At 44.9% G+C, this 26,528-nt stretch overlaps 1 protein-coding gene across 4 annotated transcripts in view; it reads right to left on the bottom strand.

Annotated features, from left to right (window-relative positions):
• efr3a (EFR3 homolog A (S. cerevisiae)) overlaps window positions 1–26,528 on the bottom strand; it is a 108,089-nt gene that overhangs the window by 14,746 nt on the left and 66,815 nt on the right. For 3 of the 4 annotated variants that reach the window (XM_084912023.1, XM_084912024.1, XM_084912022.1), the window contains 9 exons: window positions 23,847–23,987; window positions 14,714–14,792; window positions 13,373–13,508; window positions 8,406–8,573; window positions 8,147–8,261; window positions 6,711–6,762; window positions 5,143–5,315; window positions 4,982–5,057; window positions 2,987–3,148 (listed from right to left, as the gene is read on the bottom strand). In XM_084912023.1, the coding sequence (XP_084768149.1) occupies window positions 2,987–3,148; window positions 4,982–5,057; window positions 5,143–5,315; window positions 6,711–6,762; window positions 8,147–8,261; window positions 8,406–8,573; window positions 13,373–13,508; window positions 14,714–14,792; window positions 23,847–23,987 (1,102 nt within the window). Of the gene's footprint in view, window positions 1–2,986; window positions 3,149–4,981; window positions 5,058–5,142; window positions 5,316–6,710; window positions 6,763–8,146; window positions 8,262–8,405; window positions 8,574–11,724; window positions 11,800–13,372; window positions 13,509–14,713; window positions 14,793–23,846; window positions 23,988–26,528 lie in introns of all 4 variants that reach the window. The other variant, XM_084912025.1, reaches the window with a different exon arrangement.

Below are 26,528 nucleotides of genomic sequence, written 5' to 3'. Positions count from 1 at the left end.
CCACCAGTATCGCCCCCCAGTGGCCATTAAATTAAACGCAAACACTTTAGCACTAAAATTGGCTGGCGAGTGATTGCAGGAGGTAGTCATGAGTGTAGAAAGGTTACAGACTGGTATAGGATGCTGCACTGGAAACCTTGGGACTGGTTTGGTTACTAGCAGATTGCAGTGGTGGCCAGTAAATTGCATGAAAAATGCCGACTTGTCTGTAAACACTCGCCAACTTTTCTCAAGTGAAACAGACACGCATGACAGAAACCAGACTGAAGGGAAACGTGACAGAAATGCATCCCCATGAATTTGTGCTATGAAGCACTTCCTGTCTGAAGCACTAACTGCATGACAAAGAAACTAAACAAAGAGCAGAAATTCCTTTCAGTCTATTTTTTAATACTTCTATGTCTCAAAAGTTCCCTGAATTAAACGAAGGTAAACACAGCACTCAGAGTGTGTGTGCGTGCACAAACATCATGTCTACAGTGGTGTGACATTTGAAACGATAAGATCTCAGCGTGATGCACAAACAAGCTGAAGCTGCATGTGTGTGTGTGCATGTGCGTGTCTTTTATGCGCGTGTGTGTTGGTGCGAACGTGCACATTTCCTTCACACCTCTCTTGCACCTCCAGGAGGTTTTATTGGAGCTGCGTGGGTTCTCACGGTCTAATGACAAAAGCAAATGACAGCACAGCTACTCATCAGCCACTTAAATATGACACCTGACACCAAAAATATAGTATAATCACATCGAGGGTGCTTTAGACTGAAGCACCATAATGTGGAGCGTGAAGAGCTGGTTAAACACGAGGTTAAACACAAACCCTCCAAACAGGGATGTAACTGAGGATGTTTACTCCACACCTCGGCACTGACAGCACCACAGCTTCAACAGACGATTTGATCTCCTCGCCGATAAAACTTTTCCACTATCACCTGATACCGGTGACCTGGAAACACTGCACACTCATGACTCGTCTAATTTTACTGTATTCAAGTTATAATAAGCTACGTTTTTACATTATATCTGAGTGAATGTTTGGGGACTGTGTCACTCTGGAGGATTCAGGCTCTTAACTGAATTGTTCTTCATTGATTTGCTGTAAAGTTACTGCCTTCTACGAACACACACCATCACTGCAGGCATCTTAACTCATTTCAGTGGTCACCAGAACATAAAGTACATGTCATCAGTCAGATCTGATCTTAAAAACTCTGACCACCATCTCTGCTGTCACATGGTTCTTTGGGTGTCTGTGGTGTTGCCGGTGATGCAGAGACGGTAAAAATAAATGAAAAGTGTTAAACAAACATTATTTAGATTAAAATTCCCATCTGACACCCTTTGACACATCCTGACAAATCAGATGTTCAGATGCACTTTTTAAAAACTTATTTTAGCCTCAGCTCATTGGCTGCAGGCTGCAAGCTGCTTTGCAACCTCTCTGTCCTGATCTGATCTCCACCTCTGACTCTGCATAGAGACACAGACGTCCTGACGTCTGTGTCTTGAAACCTTCTGACTATATGTAATCTCTGATCTGAGAAATATCACAGATCTTCACATCTGTGTGGAGAGAGGTGAGATACAGCCACAGTCATGGAAGCTGTTAATGAGGAATCGAGCTCAGTGCGACTGCAACACGAGATCAGAATAAATCAGAAACAGAGGAAAATCCCTCACCTTTCTCCTGAGTAGGGATGGGTACCGGTATCCGGTGCCATTACGGCACCGGTTCTGACATAAACGGTAGTAACCAGACCGAAAAGCAGCGCACATTTCGGTGCTTTATTTCTGTGCTTTTTTTTCCTGAGCTGTGATACACTTTAGATTCTAGCCAATCATTTTACGTTTCCGAGGACAGTAGGCGGGCCCAGGTACGTACGTTCTTTTAGAGCAGAGCTACAGATTAAAAATGCCCAAGGCGAAGCGGTCAAAGTCTGGCTGTACTTCACAGCAAAAGATGCAAACTCAGCAGCAACAAGTGCTTTAAGCTGATACTGTGATACTGTCAAAGGAGGTAACACCTCAAATCCGATGAAACACCTGGCGACGCATAGCGTTTTTTTTAAAAGCCGAGAAATGCACCGTATTTGATAGCTTGCTGCGAGACCTCACACCGAGCACATCTAGTGCGGGTGTGGTGCCTGTTATCGGACCCGGAGTTAGCAACATCCCCCAAAAACCCGAAGACGAGAGTCCTGGCCCCTAGCCCTGCCAGTGTAGCAGAAATGATGACGGATGATGATGCAGCAGCAGCCGTTCTTCTCTGCGTGAGTAGCTTAATGTTGTTCGTGTGTAATTTACGTTGAGTAGGCTAACCACGTTATTACATTAATGCATATAAGGTGAACTAGCAAACACCCTCGTAGTTACATGTGGCTGTCTTCTTGTTTGATGGCAGATGCTCCCTTCACCCTGGCCAAAAAGGCTAAAATGACCAAAGAAAAAGTGGAAAACAGTTAAACATGAGAGGTTTTTGGACAAAGTTTGTGTTTTTTCCATTGTTTAAGCACTGCTTCCAGCCAAGAGTGATACCATATATGCCCTATAGCTGCAGAAAAGGCTAACATTGTTATCTTTTTACAAAAAAAACAGCTGAACATGAGAGGTTTTTGGACAAAGTTGGTGTTTTCCATTGTTTAAGCACCGATTCGAGCACCTTTAAGCACCGGCACCGTTTCAAAAGTACCGGTTTGGCACCGGATTCGGATAAAACCTAAACGATACCCATCCCTACTCCTGAGTGTGTTGAAATCGAGAGTTTACAGATGGGTGCAGATTATTTTTAGATTTCAGATACTTAACTCTGGGAATTATGGATGTAAAGTTTAACTGAAACTGTAAATGTGACAGAAAGAGCCAGAAAATCTACTTATGATGAGATTATTCTGACTGAGCTTCCAAACACAACCAAACAGGTGAAACTGCTTTTTGTCTTCGCTCTGACTAAAAAACAGAAACTTCAGATGTGAATTCATCGGTTTTACCTGCAGCGCGATGGCGAGTCGAATGAGGTCGATGACCACTTCCTCATTGGCCAGCTCAATGGTCAGAATGGCGAGGGTGGTGAAGAGCAGCTCAAAGTTTTTGTGGACGTTATCTTCCTCTTTGCAGCCCAGATAGATGTGACGGTAGAGCTGCTGGCCGTGCTTCAGGGACGAAGCAGAACCAGAAGCAAAGAAAGAAACAGAGAGGAGGACAGAAATATGGGAACTGTTTAAAAAAAAGTACTTTTTAAAAGTCATTTTTCTCTGAGAGCCACTCTGGCTGATTAAAACCTGTGTTCGTGTTTTATTCTCTCTTTCAGTGTTGGTGCTGTTTAACATAAGGAAACAGTGGAGGTGTCGGGGACTATTTTCAGTGGCGGATTAAACGATATGCGGCTGTAAAGATTCATTTTTATCTTCTGCGATATTAACCTGACATTTTTTATCAGATGGATGCAGACATTTACAGACGGTGCCTTGGGCTCTAAAAATGCATGATGGCGATTTTTAAGGACATTTTTTGACATTTTAATAAGCAGAACTTAATGGCTCTCTCAGTAAAAAACAACCAGCGGATTAAAGTCTTAATTAATCGCCCTGTTCTGAACATCTATCACAGCAGCTCCACTGCGGATGAATTAAAAAGTTATTGTCCCTGAAAATGCAAATGAAAACGCCAATGAAATGATTAATCCCATTAAAATCTGGATAAAAATATCCCAGCGCTGCTGGAGTGGGATTTATGAAACACATATAAAAGCAGAGCCTGGCTGCCTGCATTCGTTATAAGCTCGACAGCTGAAGACAAAAACTTTTATTTACAGCTAATTAATTACAGTTAGACACATTAATGACCTTAGACACCGGCCTACAGCCCGAGGTCGTTCTCCTGACCTCTGGTTACGGCTCAGGTGTGATTCGCAGGTGAAAGAGTGAAATCGCAGGGCTTCATTTTGGAAATGCCGCGTGCCGATGATGACCGAGGCTTCGCGCCCAGGTCAATAAGCTCCAAAGACCTCGCTTGGAAAAACACCTGCATTCTGATCATCTCCAGCTCCATGTTTTCACTACGGCTCAGCTGGAGCAGCTTTCCAAGATTCCCGGTTCAAAATAATCTCTCTGTCTGAAATAACCTGCTTTAGCTCCTCCCCCTACCTTCTGATTGGCATTGCAAATATTTGGACAGCAGATGATTGAGGCAGCTGCGCCCCTGTATTATTCTTATTCACAGAATGACCACCAGTATAACAGGTGACTCCTCAAACATGTAGCAGAAACATCGCTCCACACGGTGCTGTCGGCTTTTCTTGTTTGACATTGTTAACATGTACAAAAGATAAACAACGATTTTTTTTTCATGTTTATAATTTGCAAATTTGGTCCTTTTCATAAACTTCTATAAAAACCTGCCTTCTTTTTAAAAAACGGACTTTCTGCCCCCTGCTGGCCACAAGAAAGAATGCAGATTTAAGCCAGTTGTATACTGGCAAACCTACAGTGTTTATACAGTATCTATACAGCCTGTGATTACATTATCGCCTCGCAAAGATATTCGGACCCAGCGTCGGGGCCGCTGTGGCTCAGGAGGAGGTCATCTACCAACTGGAAGGTTGGTGGTTAAATCCCCGGCATGGTGAAGTATCCTCGGGCAAGATACTGAATCCCAAACTTCCTCTCATGGATGCACTGGAGTGTGAGGGTGTGAAAAAGTCCTTGTGTGTGTGTGAGAATGGGAGAATGAGGCTTGTAGTAAGAAAGCACTGAGTGCTCAAATCGGCTATAATTATGCAGCATCAGATCCCCTTTAAAAGTTATTTTCTATATTCTGAGATGCATTTTATTTCAATCATTCTGTGTTTCCCAGCTGTTCTGTGTGTCACATTTTCCCCCCCAAGAGATGATTAAGGTTAAATGAGGTCAGCAGTTAAAAATTGAGAATCTCAAAGAGTATTTCTTTAGAAAAGAGAAACAGTGACCTCAGCGCGATTATGATACCTTCTTCATGAATGCGACGTCTTGCTTGGAAATCTTCTCTCTCTTAATCTTCAGTGCGGAGACATTAGGAATGATTCTGTAACACAGCCGGACACGAGAGCGTCGTTAAACCTGGCGCCAGCACCGCAGGGCTCGTGTAAATACGGTGAGCGATGCGCTACCTGATGCCGCGCAGCTTGGCGCGGTTGTCGTGGCGGTCGAGGATGTTGTGCAGGATCTCGAACACCAGCTGCCTCAGCTCGCTGTCCTCCATCAGAGAGATGGAGAAGAGCGGGTCCAGGAAGGGAGGAGGCAGAGCCGCCGCCATGGACTTAGACTTGAAGCCGGAGGTGACCTGAGGAAGAGGAGACGAGGTGAGATTCATGGCGGCGTGAAGCAATTACCCCAGAGGGAGAAACGGCTCATCGGCAGAGCTTAAAGGTTACGTTCACAAGCTTGTGAGCGTGTGCCAGTGTTGACTTTTCCCACCGTTTGTGACTCTGACGTGACGATTTTCGATCAGCGTGAACAGCCGAAGACAAATCTGATCGTTATCACGATCACGCTCCACGTCGGCACGCCTCACTCTGCTGCTGCGTGAGATTTCAGAGCGCGTCGAGGCACAAAATGACAAACACTACACTGTTTTTAGCAAAAAATGTATCCTGTCAGAGACGCATGCAGACGCCACACTGATCACTGTAACGTGTGATGTGGCCCATGCGATCAGCAATACATGCACATCAGAGATGCATACGCAGTAGAAACCATCACAACTCGCTGAACTTTTAACATTCAAACCGTTTGGTTTGTTAGCAGCAGCTGCACATGAGAAGCTTTAGTGTAACTTTGCTGAGTCCTGGCTGTGATGATCATTCGGCTTCAGAGATGCTGAAATCTGTAATGAAGCAGACTCACCTACTTCAAATAAGGTGAGAGAGTGAACCGAGCATGTCAGCTGGTCCAGACTCTCACTCGGTGTTTGTACATGTGCACTGTGGTCTAATTTACCAGCGCAGTTATTAAATGGCTTTAATTGAATAACTCGGCCCTGTGATGGACTGGCAACCTCTACAAGCTGCGTTCTGATCTTCGTCCTGGGTGAGTCCCTGCTTTCACCCCGACTACAAACCTTGAAAACATCTGGGTTTTCTCCCAGCAGTCTGCAAAATCACACACACACACCTCATAATGCTCAGCCCCATCTGCTGTCGCACGGCATTATAAATACTTCGACCTTTCACCCCTCCTCCAGCTGCTCTGAGAAGCAGGTGGCGGCGCGATGAGGGGAGACGAGGACAGACATCCGTAATGAAGCGGCGAGAGAGCGGGCACGAGGGTGTATGTGTGTGTGTGTCGGTGCCACCTGTGCCTCCTCGTCTCGGGGGGATGAGGGTCTCTCACTGAAGCAGATAATGAAGGAGAAGGAAGCGACTTCACGCAGACTTCGAGTGTTAAACAGCCAGAGCTCCAACATGGCCGATAATAAACACACAAATACGACTTTCATGTAACTGGAGACGTGTCATTAGGACGGAGAAACACGTCTTTGATGTTTTTACATTTAGAGAACATGACTCATTGTGAGGACGTCCAGTGTTTTCGTCCGTGGGTATTTCAGGTGGGACTGTGCACTATTTTAGTTTTCCTTACTGAAGCTCAGGTTTTGTATGCCGGTGTCTTTGTCTCGCTTCCATTAACGGCACATTGTTCCTGTCTCATGAACAGAGGGAACAAACCGAGGACTCACCATGATGAGGGAGCTGAGCAGCATGGTCTGGATCCGCTTGGTGCCCTGATGCCTGCGTTACACAAAAGATAAAGAAACCCCGTCAGGACCGACCGCAAACTCACAGTGTCCAGTACAGCAGACCGGAGGGCCGTCAGTCCCCACAGGCTGCCATGTTACATGTTTACAGCAACTATATGACAAATAAGAAAGCTGTGAGGTTCAGAACACCTGAGAAGTCTGTGAAATGAACGCATTTTATCTGCTACTTCGTATTTATTAGCGTCACTGTCAACACACGATTGGTTCAGACCAGCAAACGTTTATAGAAGTGTGAACACTTGCTGAGGATCAGTTAATCAAGTGTATTTGATAAGTGGCTCTGAGGTACTACTCACCGTCTGAAATCACAGAGGCAGTGAGAATGCACTCAGTGTTTTTAAATAGACTTCACAGAGTGAAAACCTGACGATGCTAGCTTTAGCTGACAGCTTTAACATGCCGTCCAGATGTGCTCACCTCTGCCTATAAAATAGCAAACAGCCAAAACACAAAACCTGAAGCTTCAAAATGAACGTGCACTGACATCCAGACAGTCTGTGGTTCTCTTCACAGTCTGAAGACTCAACGTGAGGAAGAAGAGTAAAAGTCAGTGTTGACTTTTATAGTGAAACACTGTCAGACCTCCTGTTAGCATCAACAAGCTGCAGAGAGAAATTACCCGAAAAGGAACAGAGAGAGCGAGCGTCTGTGAGGAGGAGGAGGGCGTTCTTCTGATTTGGGATTATCTGCCCTTGCACTCTCGCCTGAGGGATTAGCTTGTTTTTCTTTCTTTTTTCTGGCTGCAGGGACGGGTGCACCGCGGGGTGTCCAGGAGGTGAAGTGAGGACAGATTAGGAGAAAGATTTGATGAAGAGAGAAAAAAATTGCGAGCTTATTCTTTTGAAACTGCTTCCAGTGTTACACGTTACAGCGCTGAGCTAAAAATCAGCACAGCTTTAACTCCATGAAACCACCAGAATATAAAGGTTCAGTCCAAACCTCACAGCTACTGAAGGACCACAAACAGAGTCAAAGTACTGAGAGGCGATGTTTTGACCTAATGACTGCCCTTTGGTCTCTGAGGATAAAATATAATATAAAAATGATTTTAAAAGCACGAAACGTATCAGCCAATCATATCGTTTCATTGACAAGCATGGAGTTGATGTTCAGGACAGTTTAAATGTGCCGTGACAGTAAAATCCACTCATCGTCACCATCATCATCATCATCCAGCTGCAGAGAAGTCTCCTGACAGTACAGTCCTGTGAGCACAGCTCCATTTGTGACGAGCGACCAGCAGAATCGGCGTCTTAGCTGCACGCAGCGTTAGCGGCGGCGTTTCAGAGCTGCGAGCTGACTGGCTGCAGCTCTACGAGGGAATAATGTCTCTGGATAATGAATGTGTGACTCACCCAATCTTGACTGTGTCCAAGGCGTGGCAGGGCGTCCCGTACACTGGCACTTTGCCCATGATGAACATCATGACTTCAGCTCGCTGGTAGTCTGGCAGATTTCCACCGAAGAAGCCTGGCGGCAACGCCACGAGAGACAAAGATGAGTCAGAACTCAGTGAATGAAAAAAACGTTGACATTCAAGGTTATTCTTACTAACACATGCAGGCACATGTTCATTAAGACAAACACACTCTGGAGTAATAGAGGAGCTCGTACCGATGGTCTGGATGATGGCGTTCTGGACGATTCGCTCCTCGCTCTCTTTACCGCGGAAGGACGAAACGCTGGAGGCGGAGTTCCTCCTCGAGCTGTCGCCCAGCTCAAAGTCCACGCTCATCCTCAGGTGTTTGAGCAGAGTGTTGAACACCTCCAGCACGGTGGGCCCTGCCATCACACACGCGAGCAGGTTAAATGAACATCACAGGAAACATTAGCCTGACGTTTTCGTAAACAGGAAGAGACGGGATTCGTTTTTTTGTTTGTATCGGGCCTTTTAACTATGATTTCGTAGGAGCTTTGCATAGGAAAAGTCACAAAAAGGTGAAGAAAGAAGGATTATTTAATCCTAAAACAGGGCCTGTTTCGTTGCACCTGGTGTGGCTAAAAGTGTTCATTTATTTTGAAGGCCAGTGGCAGATGTTGTAGAAACATCTGTATAAACGGCCTGGGTCGAGCTCTTTAATGAGTCGTTTAAACATGTATTAGTCAGCTGCCACTAAGTGAAATTTGGGGTTTTGCTGACACTGCTTGTGTGGTCCACGAGTGGCCGAGAGCTCAGTAGCTTCACAAACACACAGACTGGTCAGAATCTCATAGTAAATAAAATTCTGTGGTTTTCACACAAATTTCAGGTTTCAGATTTACGTGGTTTGTTTCCCTTCGTTGGATAAATCCCACACTCCACCTGAGCCGTCACATTTTTGTAGAAAGCTGTTGAAACCTCCAACATGTGAACAGTCACCATCGGTTTCAAACAGCCTTAAATGGAAACATATCGACACTCCTGCCTCAGATTGATCTGTCGAGGAGACACACGTGTAACATGTGCTCTGATAGTTTCCTCCTGCGTCATCAGGTCTGCTTGTTTCTACCCAGCTGGTCTCTGAACTGGCTGTTTGCTCCACACATGCTTAGCTCTGGCCCCGTTAAGCTAACATAATGCAGCCGACGTGGTATTTAACCAATAATCAAGGGAAATATACAGTTTGACTGCTTCATTAAAAATAAGGCAAAACATTTTTACTCAAACTTTAACCTTTATTTTAATGGGTTCATGGATAAACTCAGGAAGAATTTTAAATACTTTTCCATCAGGCAGATGCTGCCATGTTACCAATAGACCAATTAAAACATAAATAATTCGGAGAGCTTCCAGGCTGCTGTGATAAGGAGAAGAAAACATATTTGCTTTAAACACTTAAAATTGTCTAGTGAGCTATTTTTGGTGGAGCCGAACCTGCAGATATCCGACATAAACTGCAGTAAAATACACACGAACAGGCTCTGCTTTGCAGTCCTAATTCACTCTGTCACAGAAAGCAACACCACAGATTATTACAAGCCAGCGCTGAACGATGGCCGGGCGGCTCCAGGCACAGCTCGGACTTCGCTCGTTTAAAGAAGACAGATAAACTTTTTAAAAAATGGAGACAGGAAAATAAAAACCAACAAATGGAGATGGTAATATAAAGCTACATTAAATTTTAGCAAATATTATGAATATGAAAAGTGACATTGCAGAGGTGCCAAAATCCTGAAGTTCGTCTGGTGGCCACTTGAGGCCGCCTCCAAAAGTGAGTCAACCTCAAACTATAAAAGATGGACTTCGAAGGTTAACGCGTCAACCAGCGTGCAGCCCGTTTCTGTTGCTCCTGCTTCTTTACTTTAACTTTTTATTACTTTTTTCGTTTACTTAGTACTTTAGAGTGTTCCCCTGTTTTAATAGCTTTCTTTTACATAAATTCCTTTGGGATTATTAAAGTATTCTGACTTAAAAGTGAAGTTAATGCATAAGTGCCTTAAACTTGCACTTTTATAAATGACCAGTAGAGGGTGATAACTGGTTACAAAAAGACTTCCGGTCCTATAAACATGTAGCAGTACAGATAATATATTTGGCGATATATCTAATATTCCAACAGACGCTTTTTCTTCTTTCAGACATGAAGCAAACTGATTTCCCTAATATCTGTCATGTGTTGTTATTTAATCGATTAAGCTCAGCTCGTTGTTGTTTGTGGCGTTCCAAACAGAGAAACTGCAGAGTGCCCTCTAGTGGACTACTATGCAATGTCAGCACTTATAACATGGTTGAAGGATGTTTCTCCATGTCTTCTTTACCTTTTTCTTATTGGCTGCCATAAATGCCAATACAGTAGATCAGCCAATAGCTAACACTGGCTGATATTATGGGTCTGCCAGTACATGGGTCAGGCTGCAATGCTTTGTTTCAGAAAGGAGGATTATCTGAGGAGTGCCCGTCTGTCATCACATCCAGCTTCATGGTGACGGTGGAAACGCTCATCTCGATTTGAAATGGGACTTCACAAACCAGTGGGTGACATCACAGTAGCTACATCCATCTTTGTAAATCTCACAGATCAGGATTCTTTGAAGGGTTATTTTTCACTTTCTCTAGCAGTCTGGGAGCAAACAATTATCTGCAACAACACACTTTGAATTACCTTTAGTAATACTTACTCTAATATTGGCTCTAGTCTACTGACACAGACTGACTCACAGCATCACACGACGGTGCTATTCTACATACCACCAACACTCAGCTACACGACCACAGCGTGATCTCTGCGCGTCTGCAGCTTCCCCGTTTACTCAGCTCACACTTCGGACACTTTCTGTGGATTTGTTCAAATGTCACATGACACAGAGTGACCAGAAAGAAATATATAGAATAGTTACAGAGGGCGCACTGTGAAGAAACCCTAAATAAAGACTGCTGCTCGAGCCAACCCTGCAGAACCTCTACAGCATCAGGGCAATCAACCTACTGGTATTACTGGGACGTAGCTGCTCACCATGTTAACTGGGAGACGCTGCCTATGTAAAGGCTGACAGTATGACTGTCTGTTATTTAGTGCTGCTTGCACCTAAATCTCAGAGACAAACACCACAAAATGCTGCAGAAGTTGACGATAAAGCTGACCCTTCCAGTTACTGCAGTGTTATTGCATTACATCAGATTATAACATGATCTGGTTCTGATCAGTCTGTGTACGTTAAAGTTGAACTGAAAGTATCTGGTGGTGTATTCCTGCTCATCATCATCATCATCATCTAAGAGCTCTGAGAGCATCTGCTGTTAAAAGATAAACGGAAGAAACTCAAGAGAAGAGAGGTTCAAATAACTTAAATCTATTTTTTTTTTTTTTTACCTTTTTTATAAAGAGAACAAAACTTGAGACGTGAAAGCTGTGATTACCCAGAATGCTCGTTAACGCCGGGCGTGTGCCGAGGGGGGGAAGTCTGCAGAAGCTGCTCTACTCAGTTTAAATCCAAGCACAGGGTCATACCGTACCGAGCCACAGATTAGGAGGAATGCATTCGCTTTCAAAGGTGAACACGTGACTTCTTTTGGAGCCTTGGATCATTCCTATCCAGGAGGAAGGTTGTGTTTTATTTCCAGGAAGAGGCAGTAAAAATAATTACTACTTACAGCTTTTCTTCAATTAAATACTCTCAAGTTTTTAATTTGTTTTCACACCTCAGTGGGACAGAGTAATTTGAATGTTTTCTGTTGACTTCTTTTCTTCCTAACAGTGAAAAACCTGATGATTTAATTATCAGGCAATTAGCATCTACAAACGTTCAAGCAGAATGAAACCCCGGGACAGCAGACACAACGTGACAACATCAAAAACACTCGAGCACCTGTTTAAACACCTCCGAGTTCTGTCTTTACTTTGTGTTTCTTCAAATTCAAACTTGTTCCTTCACGTTTGGGCAACAAAGTAACACTTGTAGCAAAACTTTAATTTCTTCCAAGATTCAAAAGTCTAAAGAGGTCAAAATGTCAATAACATAAGTGTCAGTTTAGCATTCACGATGACAAATCTCATATATAAAGTCTACGATTTAACTTCCTTCAACCTGGCAACAGCTGCTGAGAATCTGCAAGCTGCTTTGCAACCCTCCTCCACCCAGCGCCTGCTTTTAATGCTCTGTCCAACTTAATAAACAACACAACTGTAAGTTCAGGTGAAATAAAGACACAGTTTCACTAACGTGGTCCCGACAGGTAAGAAGACGAGGAAGACGCAGCCAAGCTTACATCTTAAAACAGCTGAAAACTAACAACAGAAAAAAGGTTGTTTTTCTCTTCATCAGTTAATCGGCTGATTGTTTCAGCTCCGACAGTTTATTTAATAAGAGTGCAGATCATCTTTTAAGTGGGAGGCGTTTATGTCAATGCTTCATCTGGACCGTGACATTTTCTCCTCGGCTTAATAATCGCACATAGGAAACAGAACTCGTTACTGTTTCGAGCCTGTCAAAGGGAAATGTAATTAATAATAATATAGTAATAATATACTATATATACACTGTCTTTTGGTTTTAAACATACGGAGCTAGAAAGTTAAAATCGACGTGGAAGTGTCAAAAACTGTACTTCCTCTAATCTCCACTTGAGGCCGCCTCTAAAACTGAGCCACTCCCCCACTATTGTATTTTGGTGAAGGTTAAATTTAGGGGTGTGGCCTCTTTGAGTCACTGAACTGGACCTGTTAACTGTGTTTGTTGTTGCTGACAATATTATGGCCTAACAGCCGAAACATCACAGATCAGCTTCCTGTTTAAAATGTGAAAATATTACCAGCCTGTTACTGCAGATGATCACACACCTGCGTGTGCAAACTGAGCCAGCTCACATCGGCTAATAACTTTCTTCTGGCTGCAGAGAAGCAAGCTAAAGGCCAACAACATCCTGCTTTGATGCACGTATTTAATCCTGATTCTGGGCGACGCTGTCTCAGATTCTTTCTTTACGTTAATGCCTCCTCTGTCTGTGCCTCTACCAGCGCGTTGTTGTTGTGTTTGACACGTTATGGCCATCTGCAGACTTGCAGTGGTAAAGCTAATGACACCATTTTTTAAACCTCAGAGAGATGATGACATCTTCCTCCATGACGTCCTGCAGAGGGAAGCAGTCCGTCACTTTAACTCACCCACAGATCCTTTGGCGGCGATGGCCACCGTCTCCAGGAGCACCTGGACGATGCCGGCTCTGACCCGCGGCGTGTTCTTGTTGTTAGTGTCGAGGTGGTTCAGAACCTGCTGGATCACGTGGTGCGAGTGCTGAGCCTGAAAAAGCCAAAGAGGATTTCAAATGATGTTTGGAACAAATATAGAGTTTGCTGCCGATCACATGGTGAATGTCAACGTCACAGACAGACCGTATATAAATGATGGAGCAGCTTATGAAGCCCCGTCTTATAGACTCGAGCGGACAGTGTTTTTAGACCAGACGTGACGAGCAGCGGGAAACGATACACTCGCACCACGGTGAAAAGTGTCAATCAGCAGGTAGGTCTGCTGTAAAGAGCACGATGATCTGTTTTACTCTAAACGCGACCTTTGTTTACAAAATGAGCATCACGCCAGATTTAATAAAACCATGAAACGAGACCACGAACTAATCGGAAAATGTTGAATTATGTCATATGTTAAAGTTACAATTTGCAACTTTTTCCAAGAAATTTCTCTACAATGACAGTTCTCTGAACCAGGAGGCGCCTCCTGCTGGCCAGTAGAAAGAATGCAGCTAAGTGAGACTTCTGCACTGGTTTAATTTTTCAGTTTGCAATAATCATTTATGATTAAATCCTAAAATCATATTATGTGATTTACTATCATACATTCATCAAATGAACTTTTCTTCCCATGCAGAATTATTAACATTAAATAGAAAAAGTGCAGGTGCGGCTGATTCTGTTATGCTGGAGGAGGATTTATGCCAGCATGCTGCTGAATGCAGATACTAGACAAAGTGTTCTTTCATTTGTTGCTAATAAACCAGCAAATTTCCACTGAAACAAACATCTTACAGTGGCTGTAAAACTGGACAGACTGCAGCAGCAATAATCGGCTGAAGTTCATAGAGAACAAGCAAACAGGTGAAAGTGAAGAAAGTTTTGTTTTTCTTTTAAAGCATCTCAGTTATTAAAAAGTAGCAGTCTGTAGTATTTCCTGCTCGCTGTGTCTCGTCTCTCTGTGCAGCTGAACTGCTATAAAAGTTACTTCAGAAGGCGACCTTTGACATCGAGGAAGTTTTTGTGAAGCTGCTGGATGTGAACTCGACCTTAAAACATTTCCAGCAGCTGCTTTAGACAGAACTTTTCCTTTTTAAAGACTCGGCATGTCAGCGGAGCTCTCGACTACATGCTGCACCTCCTCAGGTGCGACGTGTAGTCGTGGGTGCGATTGGTTCTCACTGCTTCCAGATCAAATCAGCTCCATTTTTTAGACCCTGCCATCTCGACCTATGTGTCAGAGGAAGTGGAACGTACCTGGATGGAGTACATGATGATTCTGAAGCAGGAAACTGCAAACTCGTTGGGGTCCCACAAGTGATGGTTATCCAGGTGACTGAAGGAAGAAGAAAATAAAGTGATTATTCAATCGACCCAGCTCTGAGGAGCAGCCCTGCAAAGACTGCATCTTTAAAACAACACTTATCTTTGGACAGAATCCAGAAATCGCACAGAGACTCGGCTGCATGAATGAGAACAGATTTATAATCTGTCAATATTAGTGTTATGATTAATATAATCCTAATATTATAATCCATCAGGGCTTTTCAGAGATTGGTGAACTCTCTCCTGTCCCTCTGTGTCTTTGGAAATAGCCGGAGCTCCTTCATCCTTCCTGCTACTACAGCAGCTGAACTGTCAGGGAGTTCGGGATGAAGCCTGACTGACGGCCGGCTCATGTTTGTTGTTGTCATATCTCCCTCTCTGCTGTTTGGCTGCTTTGAATTATTTAAAGGATAATAATAATGCTGCATTGCTCTGAGCCACAAATTCAGAGTCAGTTCAACATTTTTTTATTGCGTAACAATGAAGAACAACAACACAACAAAAACAAATAAGAGTAACAAGAACAAAAATAAAAAGTTCATCACTGACTTTAGTCAGTGGATGTTAGGCTGAGAGTCTGCAAATTAAATCTCATCGTGGTTCAGTGATGAGCAACAATAATCATCATCAGCCTTCATGTCAGAATCACAGCCCAGCTGTGAAAGTGAAGGATGTGCTGCTTGCAGAGTAACACAGACAGATTATAATTAGATCGTGCAGAGGAGGATCAGTCGCATAAACACAAAAATGCAGGAAAACTGAAAATCTGACTAATCCACCTCTGATCCGAGAGGGGAAAACACAGGCCACGAACACGTATGTGCTCAAAGATGAACCGAGTCGTAGAGGCTCGCACACACTCGGTCACAGATTTAAAGAAGCATCGCGTGGGTGTGCGTGAAGGTGAGGAAGAGGAGCGGTAACGATCGATAACGGCAGATTTAATCACCTCAGTGGGAGCGAGGTAAACTCATCTATCGCATATATGTGCATACATACAAACACGCGGGGAGGACGGCTTCTTCGCCCAGCGGCTCACAGCTCAGAGCGTGCAGAGCTTACAGAGACGTGAACATTAATTCCCAGACAATAAAGCTTCCAGGGCTGACGAGAGTGTGGAGAGATGCCGTTCCTCTGACACTTGAAGATTCCCATCTCTGCTTTGTCTTCTATCTTTAGAGCGCTGGCTCGTCTTCATCAGCTCATGTTTGTGTCTGCTCAGGTATCAGGTTCATTTAGGAGGCTGCTCAGAGTGCAAACTGCTGTTTTTATGGTCGTTACTTCATATCCTCCCGGTATGAAGCACAACAGCGGCCGCTTATTTACACCAACACTCTGATCGCTGTGAGGCACGTTTATCTGTTCATATGATTCAAGATGGCTCTGCTACGAGTGTCATCCAGTGGGAGTTTTCCATAATTGGAAAATTCATGCCCATCAACACGGATCGATAAATAAAACGGCGCTGTGTGAACGGGTGGATGCGGCTTGTTCTGTAAGGCGCTTTGAGCGGTCGATAAGTCCAAAGGAGATCGTTATGTATGCAGTCCATTTACAGGCTCGTATTGTAGGCGTGGATTGATTATGTGACAACAGACGAGAGCTGTCAGAGGCCACGCCGCTGCCCTGCGTGAGAGCAAGACGAATAAAGATGGAGGGATCGTTTCCAGCCCTGCTGAGTGACCCGTATTCTGTCATTACGCGTCCTTTTCGTGCCACCTGACCATCACAGATTTCTCTAAAAATTCCCGGAGGAAAGATGCACTTCAACGGGAATTTGACAGTTCCAGGTCTCCACGTCTGTGAAGGTTCTCAGTCATCCAGGTCAACGTAGTCTAAGAAGTTTGGAAAGAAAAGCATCTGGACTTCTTTAAGTTTCTTGAAGACGTTTCATCAGAGAAGCTTCTTCAGTTCTAAGAACAACTGGTTTTAAGCCCTGTGGGAGTGTCTGCAAGAGGGTCATGGACCCCACTGATTCTCCCTAGTTGGAAAATCAGAAGGACAATCAGAACAATATTGTCATCCCTCATTAGATTCAGAAGTTTCTGATAAAGGATGACAATATTGTTCTGATTGTGTAGCAGGTTTATCAGAGAAACTCAGGAGAGTCTTCTCCAAGCACGACATCCCAGTGTACTTTAGACGCACCCGCACACTCAGACACAAACTGCTTCATCCCAAACACAAACTTAACAATGTGGTGTATGCTGCACAGTGTAGTGAGGAATCCTCAGACCTCTACATTGGAGAGACCAAACAGCCACTTCATAAACGCATGGCACAACATAGAAGAGCCACCTCCACGGCACCAATTGTCTGCCATCTATAATCCAGTTCTGAGATCCTTCCCAGACGCCTTAACGCCCACTCACACTGGGCCATCTGACCTCAGGAAATCACATGATAGGGTGGGGCCAGGTTTCACAATGAGCTCACCAGAAACCTTGGCTGATTGTGACCCACATCCACTTTCACACCTTGACTCGTGTGATTAGGTAGAGGATCAATACAGGGTCCACAACCCTCTTAGGGACACTACCACAGGGCTTAAATCTGGGACTCTCCACCTACTCTTAAAACTGATGAAGCTTCTCAGATGAAACGTCTTCAAGAAACTCTTTCCAAGCTCCTTAGACTCTACTTTTATTAGTTTTATCAAACAAATAAAAACAACTTTAAGTGTTTTTTAAGTATTTTTTTGTTTATTTTGGCATCAGTTTATTGATTTTAAATGTCCATCATCCAGAAAACTCCTGAGCCTATGGAGCTACATCCTTCAGATGGTTTACAGTTCATCTCTGGGCGCTGTGACGCTCAGCAGTGCAGCTCAAGAAGAGAAAACAATGTTTGCTCGAAGTCTCTGACAGCAGGTTTGGAGGAGGGGTTTAATTCTTTTACAGCTTCTGGTATATAATGCATATAATATTTTTCCTTCAGATGGTTTAAATCACATCTGTCCAAATCACAGATGGGGAAAATGTTCATCCGATTTCAGGTTGACATTCCCCAGATGATGCTTTTTTTCCTCATTCTGACCCAAACCTTATAGAAACAAACAGGACAGGTAAGGATTTCCCAAACACATTGAAACTTGAGCCTTTATTGTGAAAGGACAGTGGAGAAAGACAGGAAAGCTGGGTCAAACAGGTTTCCTGCTCAGTCCCGTGAGCGAGACCGAACTGGTGCACCGCCCGGCTAAACCCAACAGTCCTGCATCACACCTGCCTGCAGCTCAACGCCACAATAACCACACCTGCTACGCAGCAAAGCCACGTATGCATTTTATAACATGTCACGAGATACATCGAGATCTGACTGATTATGTTGAATTTACCACCTCTGCTGAAAACGAGGCATTAAAAAAAGAGCCATTTAAGTAAGTATGCCGGGTAACTGAACGTACGAGGCCTGAAACCCTGAGGGTGACTCGGCGGTCTGACAGTAATCATGCTTTTCAGACTTACATAAAGAAAGAGAGTCGGGAGTAGAGAGAAAGAGGAGAGCGATAAGAATGACTTGAAGCTGTTATCATGAGAACAGTTCTGCACCATGACGTCAATTCAAACACCCCAAACTCGCCGCCTCCTCCACCCCCTCCGTTAACCCCAATCCTTGCTTGCTATTTATAGTCTGAAGACGCCCCCCCCCCCCGTCCTCCTCCCTGCAGGAGCAGCGTGGGAGGAGAGAGCGGCGCAGAGAGGAACGACGGGCTGGGGAGTGCGGCGGCTGTTCAATCGAGAGAAAAATTAAAGAGTGGAGTGCACTAATGGGAGTCTTCAGTCTTGTTCGGCCTGTCGGTTTTCTGAATGAGGCCGTAATAGGCAGGAATGTATTTGCTATTCGGAGAGCGTCGCAGCTCTGCAGACACACCAGAAAGTCTGACGTGTGATTTCTGTGTGAGGTCCCAGCAGGTTATAAACAGGTGATATACGAGTAAAAGAAAGGCTACAGGCTGTTAATTATAAATGAGACCCTGCTATAACAGAGAACCACTGCTGAGGAGACCAGTCAGAGGACACACTGCAGCGTGCTGCAGTGTGTGTGTGTGTGTGCTGCGTTTCCTTCCTCCATGCCTGAGGGTGGCGCTGCTCCCCCTGTGCAGTGCAACTTTAATCACTACTGGCAGCACTGATTGATGAAATACCAACAGAGATTTATCAAACATTTCTTCTGCTGCTGGTTACAAACTAACCCCAGAAAACTAAATGCAGCCCCGCTCAGTCAGTCAGCTCCACCTGCTGCATTTAAACCCCACCTTCAGCTACGGCAGGCGCGCTGGTCTCCAAATAACCACGCAGGGGAAGCATAACCTCACATGTTTATCACCCTGCACTGTAAAATATTTAAAAGCCTACTGGAGAATAAAATGCTGAGCTGAATAAAACATGACCGCTGAATCTTTAAAACCTGTTGTCGTGTTTCTGAACCACCTCCATCAGGTCACCAAGCTTCAGCCTTACACATTCAGACACATCGGCAGCACCTCGTGTGGATTTCACAGGGACTAAATGTTTCTGCTCAGCAGCTTTACACACAGAGATGCAACACAAACCATTTTTATCATCATCAGGCTGGATTATTCCAACAGTAGCAGCTCAGAGGGCATCGCCTGACCTGCAGGGGGCGCACAATGCTAGTGAGTCAGTCAGAGCCGGAGGTGACACGAAGTACAGTAACCAGCTGGAAGTATAAGAATGAGACACCGCTGCAGTGTTAAAGGCTGGTTATTAGAGGCTGAAGGAGTGTGTGTCTGTCTCTCTGTGTGTGTGTGTGTGTGTGTGTGTGTGTGTGTGTGTGTGTGTGTGTGTGTGTGTGTGTGTGTGTGTGTGTGTGTGTGTGTGTGTGTGTAGTTGGCAGACACCCTGTGTCGAGTGTCAGACCTCAGATGAGCTCTGACTGGGTGTCAACAGAGAGGAAGGAGACATCATGGAGTAAAGACGGGCCTGAGTGACACAATCCAACAAATTACTCGAAAACAAAAACGTGAACTAACAAACTCTAAAAGTATTCTAAGTATTAAAGTAGTCTTCTAATTACACACAAATTAGGTGCTTTACTTGGGTATGACTCCTCCTCCATGCAACCCTTACGATTCAGAGGACAACCATGTGCTTTTTGTACCTCACTAAAATTATTTGACAGCTTTGTTTCTGTTAAAAATGAGTAATTGTATTTATTAATCTTTCTATAAACTATAAATATGCCAGAGGCTAATACGACGCCACCTGAATGCTTCTGTTTAGCACAGGGTGTCTTTGTAATCAGTGGTTCATGTTCTGGTCGTCACACATGATGACATGGAGGGGTGGTGGTATATCTGACAGGTATGTGAGGAGACACTGGGTCCCACTTGCTGATTCTATTTGTTTTCTCCATAGACTGTATATAAAAGATGGGCACAGCCACTGTGACATCACTGATTGGTTCGTAAAGACGTGCTGTGAAGCAGGTGGGGGTTGGAGAACCAGGTGCACCACAGTCAGCTTGTGACTGATTACTCTTGAACGTACCCTCGATAATCCTCCTTCCTGACTCTTGTAGCGACCACGGTTTACTACAGTAACTGCTCGGATCTCCAATCGAATTCAATATAACTGATAGTCTTTTTGCGACCATGTGTTGCCCCCTGCTGGCTATTAAACAGAATACATGTTTAAAGCACCTTTGTGCTGGCTTCACTTTTCAGACCTGGAAGCAGCGCACTGTGGGGACTGACTCGCTTCTGGAGGCAGCCTCAAGTGGACATTAGAGGAACTGCAGACTGAGGAACTTTTTATTTGACTTCATGTTTCATTGTTTCCCTCGCCATAACGTGAGACTATTGGCTACTTTCAGATGACTTCAAACTGCATGTAGGGAGGGTGGGTCTTATATTTCACAGCCAGGTGAGACGTGGTAGTTTGCCTTTAATCCACTCACTTTCACTCACTGCTAAGCTTTAGGCACTGAAACCTGTCCAGAGTCAGGAAAACATGGTGATTCAGGTTAAAAAGCACCTCTTCACAAAGCTAACCCTGATGGCTGATGAATAGTGAGCTGGGAGTGACAAACCTTTCTCCCTAAAGACAAACACCAGCAGCTTTGACAGAAGTGTTATTCAACACCGCGGGAACGAGAACAGACTGAAACTGAACTTCATACTGGGGCAAGAGGATGGTGCTATGGAGGTGGAGTTTACATGTTCCTCCTCATGTATGGACGGGTTCTCTCCAGGTGCTCCGGCTTTCCCCACGGTCCAAAAAATATGCACGGGGTTAACTTGTTATTGTAAATTGAGGTGTGAATTATCTGTCTGTGTGTTAGCCCTGAGATAGACGCGACACCTGCCAGGATGTACCCTGCCTCTTCCCCTATGACAGCTGGGATACACCCCAGCCCTGAAGAGGGATGGATGGATGTTTATACTGATGCAGTAAAATGGTGCTGCTGTTTTCACCAATGCATGCTTTACTGCATGATGTGAATGGGTGAACGTAGCCTGTACTGAGTAAAACTTGGACATGAAAATTTGACCTTGATAAATAAAAGAGGACTACATAAAGTCACCTAACTGTAGCTGTACATTTTCAGCTCACAGCCCACAGAATGAGACAGAAAATGAAGGCTGTCTATTTAAAGCTTTTCCTCCTCCTGGTGATTGTGTTCTGCTGGTAGAAAAGTGATTTTCCTCCGAGACAGACAGCCACATTGATTCACACAGGCCGAGACAGTTTAATAAAGCCGGGGTGGAAAGAAAGAAACGTCTGAAAGACGGGGAGAGGCCAGTTTGTAGCTCCGTCGCTACAAATTGCCCTCGATGTGACATCGAGCACATCTTTGACGCATGCGGGTTTGCAACAGGTGGGGATGTATTTTATCCCTTAAAGAAACTGATCTGGGGTCAAACGGGTCACTAATGAGATGGTCACGAATGTGAGGTCAGCCTGAGGTCGTGTTTCAGGAAGAACAAAGGAGGAAGAAATGAAGAAGAAAGGACGGCGAGCGCTCAAGTATTTATTTGAAAAAGCTCTGAGGCACGAAACCAGCGAGAGGTGAGAAAAGCTGCCGCTTGCTTCCTGAAGAGGCCCTGCAGATGTCAAACAGCCTCAGTGGTATTGTGTAATTAACTGCTAATGGCAGCATTAAGAGGCTCGCTCCCCCGTCTGAAAATACAAGCAGCGGTTATACAGTTAATTAACAGTCGTCGCTCTGACTCCAGGCTGAAGAAACAACAAAAACACAGAAGAGCGAAAAAAATGATTTTAGCTCATTTCTTTTCTCACAGCCGGCCTGTGAGTTTGACTCATCTCTGACGACCTTCAATGATCAGTTCTGACACCTCAGCGCGTATCAATAAAGACGTGGTTTGATGATGGCTGCACGGCCAGAGACCCTCCCCAACTTCAGCTTTCTGAAAATCGGATTTGTCACAACTGATAAGTGTAACATATCATGTTTCAGTGTTAATTTAAAACAAGCAACTCAACACATAAAAAAATAAAGATCTAAAAGCATCCATCTTCACTAAGATACTGCAACGGCACTTTTTCACTGGGTCAGTTGACTTTGTGTTCAGCCCAGGCAGTGTGGACTGAGCAGGTGAGCAGCAGCTCTTGTTTCTGTAACGGCAATTAAAACCATTCTCAGACTTTTCCCAGCAAAACTAAACTGAACTGAACTGTTCAGCTGCAAAGCTACGCTAAAGCTACGTAAGCTACAGTAAAAGCTGTGCACGTGCAGATAAACTCAGCTGAGTTTGCCATCATCGTTGATTTGGGTAACTTTGCTGCAGGCTGACAGCAGCTCTGTGCTTCCTGTCATGAAATGTAGAAACATGCACGTGATGGTCTGAGGCTGGAGCAGTGTAACGCATGGCAACGCATGGCAACGCATGGCTTGTTTTTGCATTTCGAGCATGATGTGATTTTGAATATATATATTTATATAAATGTGTAAACTGTGACTGTTCCTGTTGTTCCTCTTTGTTTTGAACAGACTCAGAAGTGGCATCTTTATAAAATCCATCCGTCTGTATCGCAGGTGGAACGGAGGCCCAGCCTAAACCAACCAAATTGACAGCACCGCCCACGGAGCCAGGCTGCTGAACACAAAAACCTAAACAGCTACTTTAAATATCTGCATGAGCCGGGGAGGATAAAAAAGCCGCCTCCACTCATCGGTGCAGAAACAGAGAAAACCTCAGTGGGCTCAGCGTTCGCTCGGTAATTGTCCAATTTAGGTGGACAGTGCCGAGTGGCGGGCCGGTGCATCCAACAGGAGCAGTGTCGAGGATCTCGGAGTCCCAGGAGGGGTTGATGAGGGGAGGGCATGATCAGCGGCTGGAGGCGGTGTGCAGCATTCACGTGGCAGCTGATAACAGAGCTCATTTAATTTCCTCTGTGTGCTGGGAGTCAGAGAGGGTGTGAGAGAGAAAATGAAACCTGTGTGTGTGTGTGTGTGTGTGTGTGTGTTGGCTTATTGGCGGCAGATTTATTTGGCGTCCCGTCACCTCTCCTCCTCTCTGTGTCATGAACCCAACATGTAATATAAATCTGCCGTGTTTCCGCAGAGTAACGAGGAGGTGGCAGGAATGTGACGACGCCCAGGCGATGGGGAGCAGACACAGAGATGCTGTTATTATTTTTTCAATCAATAACAGCCGCAGTGCCGCATGGATTCAGCACGGCTGCTCAAACTCTGGATCAAACACTGCATATACTGAAAAAAGGCTGGTAACAATATCTCAGTCCTTTAAACTGGGAATCAGATCTCTGTTCTAACCCCGGGAATACACACACACACACACACACACACACACACACACACACGTTTCAATAGCACATCTTCAAGCTTCACAGAAAAGATGAGGAGGCAGGAAGTCAAATACAGGCACAGCAGGGAGAAGCCAGTCAATTTTCAAAATAAAAGACTACCGGCAGACTTAAATGCTCCGTTTCTGAAACACTCGTGGATCCACCGTGCTCCTGATGATAAACCGGGGCAGACATCTGGAACACTTATGGGGAGCTTATCACAGTAAGTCTGAATCCTCAAGGAGCGAGTGTACGATACTTCAGGTACTCACACCAGCACAGGTCGCACAGCGTTGTTCATGTTGCCGTACGCCGCTCGGCCCAGCAGCTCTCTGAAGCAGTTCTCAGCCAGCGCTGACGGGTTCTCCTCGCCATCCTGACCCGCCCCCGATGGCGTGTTAGGGTGTCCCGCCCTGCCAGAGAGACCAAAACAACAACAGAGAGGATGCTTAGAAAGAAAAATTAAAAATACCCCCCCACGGTGACCGTTTACACGAAACACAAACACCTTAAACAAGCTGGACTGAAAACAAGAAAGCAAATTATTTACTTAATGTTTAAATGACTGAACAACAACCAAGAATCAATTTATCACATTGAACACAAAAATCTGTACAGGAGGAACGAAGCAAGAAGCTTTCAGGCCATAAGGAAGCAAGGAAGGAAGGAAGCAAGGAGGAAAGAAAAAGTACAGAATAACAGGAGAAAAGATCTGAAAAGAATCAATCAGAGCAGCTGGGAAAAAAGGAGAAATCAATGAGGGTATCGACCTGCCTCAACCAGAGGGGGGTGGGGGTGTGTGTGTGTGTGTGTGTGTGTGTGTGTGTGTGTGTGTGTGTGTGTGTGTGTGTGTGTGTGTGTGTGGCAAAGTGTTTCTGAGCAGCGTACCAGGGGCACGAAGAAAAGTTGTCGTACCATAGGCAAGAGGAGTGTGTGTGTGTGTGTGTGTGTGTGTGTGTGTGTGTGTGCGTGTGTGTGTGTGTGTGTGTGTGTGCGCGTGCAGACAGAGGAAACAGAAACACTGCAAAGTCTGTGCCAGGCAGAGATTTTAACAGGCCTTCCTTCACTGCGACATCAGAAAAGAGAGAAGAAGTCAGGACTGAAATAATGACTTTGATTGGCTCACTGATGAATCATCGAGGTTTCTGACTGAATGACTGAGCGTTCAGGCCGGCTGCCTGTCCGATGGGTCAGCTATCGCAAACCAACAGTGCAAACCTTCAAAGGCCGAGGATTACGGTGTTACTCTCGAGGGGAAAACTGTAATAAAATCAACGGTAACCAGATAAAGATGAAACTACTGTAAACAGAGAAGAAACACAGAGTTATAGAAACGGCCAACAGCAGCCATGCCCTTCTATCCCACGCGTTGTAGACATTCACAAGCAAAAAATAAGAGCTGAGCAGGAAGCAGTGGCTTTTGATTTACTGGTCAGGTAGCCGCAGCCACAGTCACGAGTTTGGGTAGTGACCTAAGGAATGAGATCGAAGATGCAAGCAGCAGAAGAGTGCGTGGGCTCAGCCTCAGAGACAGGCTGAGGAGCTCAGAGCAGAGCTGCTGCTACGCCACATCAAAAGGATGCAGTCTGGGTTATTCAGCATCTGACAAGGATGAGACGCCCATCCGTGAGACCACATTCTGCAGAGATGATGTCTCTCTGCTGGCTTTCCAGAACAGCTGAAAAGAGGCAGGTCTGCCTGCAATCAACCTCTGGAGCTCTTTTGTCCCACCTCCTCCCTCCACCCCAACCGGTTGCAGCGGATGGCCACCACTCCCTGAGCCTGGATCCGCCAGAGGCTTTTCCTTCCCACTTTCGCCAAGAGTGTGCTAATATGGGGTTTTCTTTCTATAATCGTAGGCTCTTTACCTTACAATAGAAAGCTGTGCAAGGAGCAGAAAACAACTGAAGACATTCAAGGTTTGCAGAAAGAGTCTGACCACTTAAAAGACAAAATAAAGGTGTTGGAGACACTTAAACATACACAGACTTTCCACTTCAGGGTTAATAACACATTTTAACAAGCTTGTAGACCTTTGTTCATGCCCAATAAACCCATTTGTTGCTTGATATAAACCTTTTTCACTCACACATAAATTTGTAGAAGTCATACTTTTGTCATAGTAAATAAAGCTGCTTTCTGCAGGCATGAATGCAGAGCTGCTTTAATAACTGAGCTGCCTTTTGAGCCAAAACTCAAATCTTGACAGACTTTGGTGGCTCACTGTCACCTGCAGAAAAAGAAAACAGTCTGAGAAGCAGGAGCCGCAGCCCAGCAGAATGAGTAAATAATAATGAGCGGAAGATTTCGGAGTGTGGCTCTGCAGAGGTGACAGTAAGCCCACCAAGAAATGTTTAGCGCTGCAGCTGCAGCAGAGCGAATTCTGATATCAGAAAATAACAAAAGTAATCCTAATGAGCTGTCAGACGATGACGTCTAAAGCAGGACCGAGATGTGGAAGAGCAGGAAGAGAGGCAGATAAGTAATGTTGAGGATTCCTGTTTTATAATTTACAAACGTCACCTCGCAGCCAATGAGAAGCGAGTCCTCTCACGCCCGTGGGCTCTCTTCTCTGTAATGAGACTGGACCTGTTGTGAAATGTCAGCTGACAACAGGGTTAAAGTTCAGCTTATTTGAAGCTCAAGCTCGTTGGGCGAGGTGTGAAATCTGAGGTGTGCAAGCTGTCCGAGACAGCATCGCTGCAGGGAGCGTCTTTCCCGCTTCTGAGGAACGCGCTGACTGAGACTGACGTGAAGCGGTGCGGTCGGTAACTGCGGTCCTGAAGATGCTGCAGAGGGCTGTCAGCGACGTACATGAGCCACGTAAGGTCAACATGGATGTTGACCATTTTTTATATTTCTATTTTCTTCTTCCTTCCTATTTTATCATTCAGATTTTTAGGACACCCTAAAAATTGGGAAAGCCTGAGGATGGCGGTTGTCCTGCACCTGTG

This window comes from Perissodus microlepis, chromosome 18 (genome assembly GCF_051167445.1).
Source record: "Perissodus microlepis isolate ML-2025 ecotype Zambia chromosome 18, ASM5116744v1, whole genome shotgun sequence".
Classification (NCBI taxonomy): Eukaryota; Metazoa; Chordata; class Actinopteri; order Cichliformes; family Cichlidae; genus Perissodus; species Perissodus microlepis.
The sequence above is the reverse complement of the archived record's forward strand: the minus strand, read 5'-3'. Positions and strand labels throughout refer to the sequence as shown.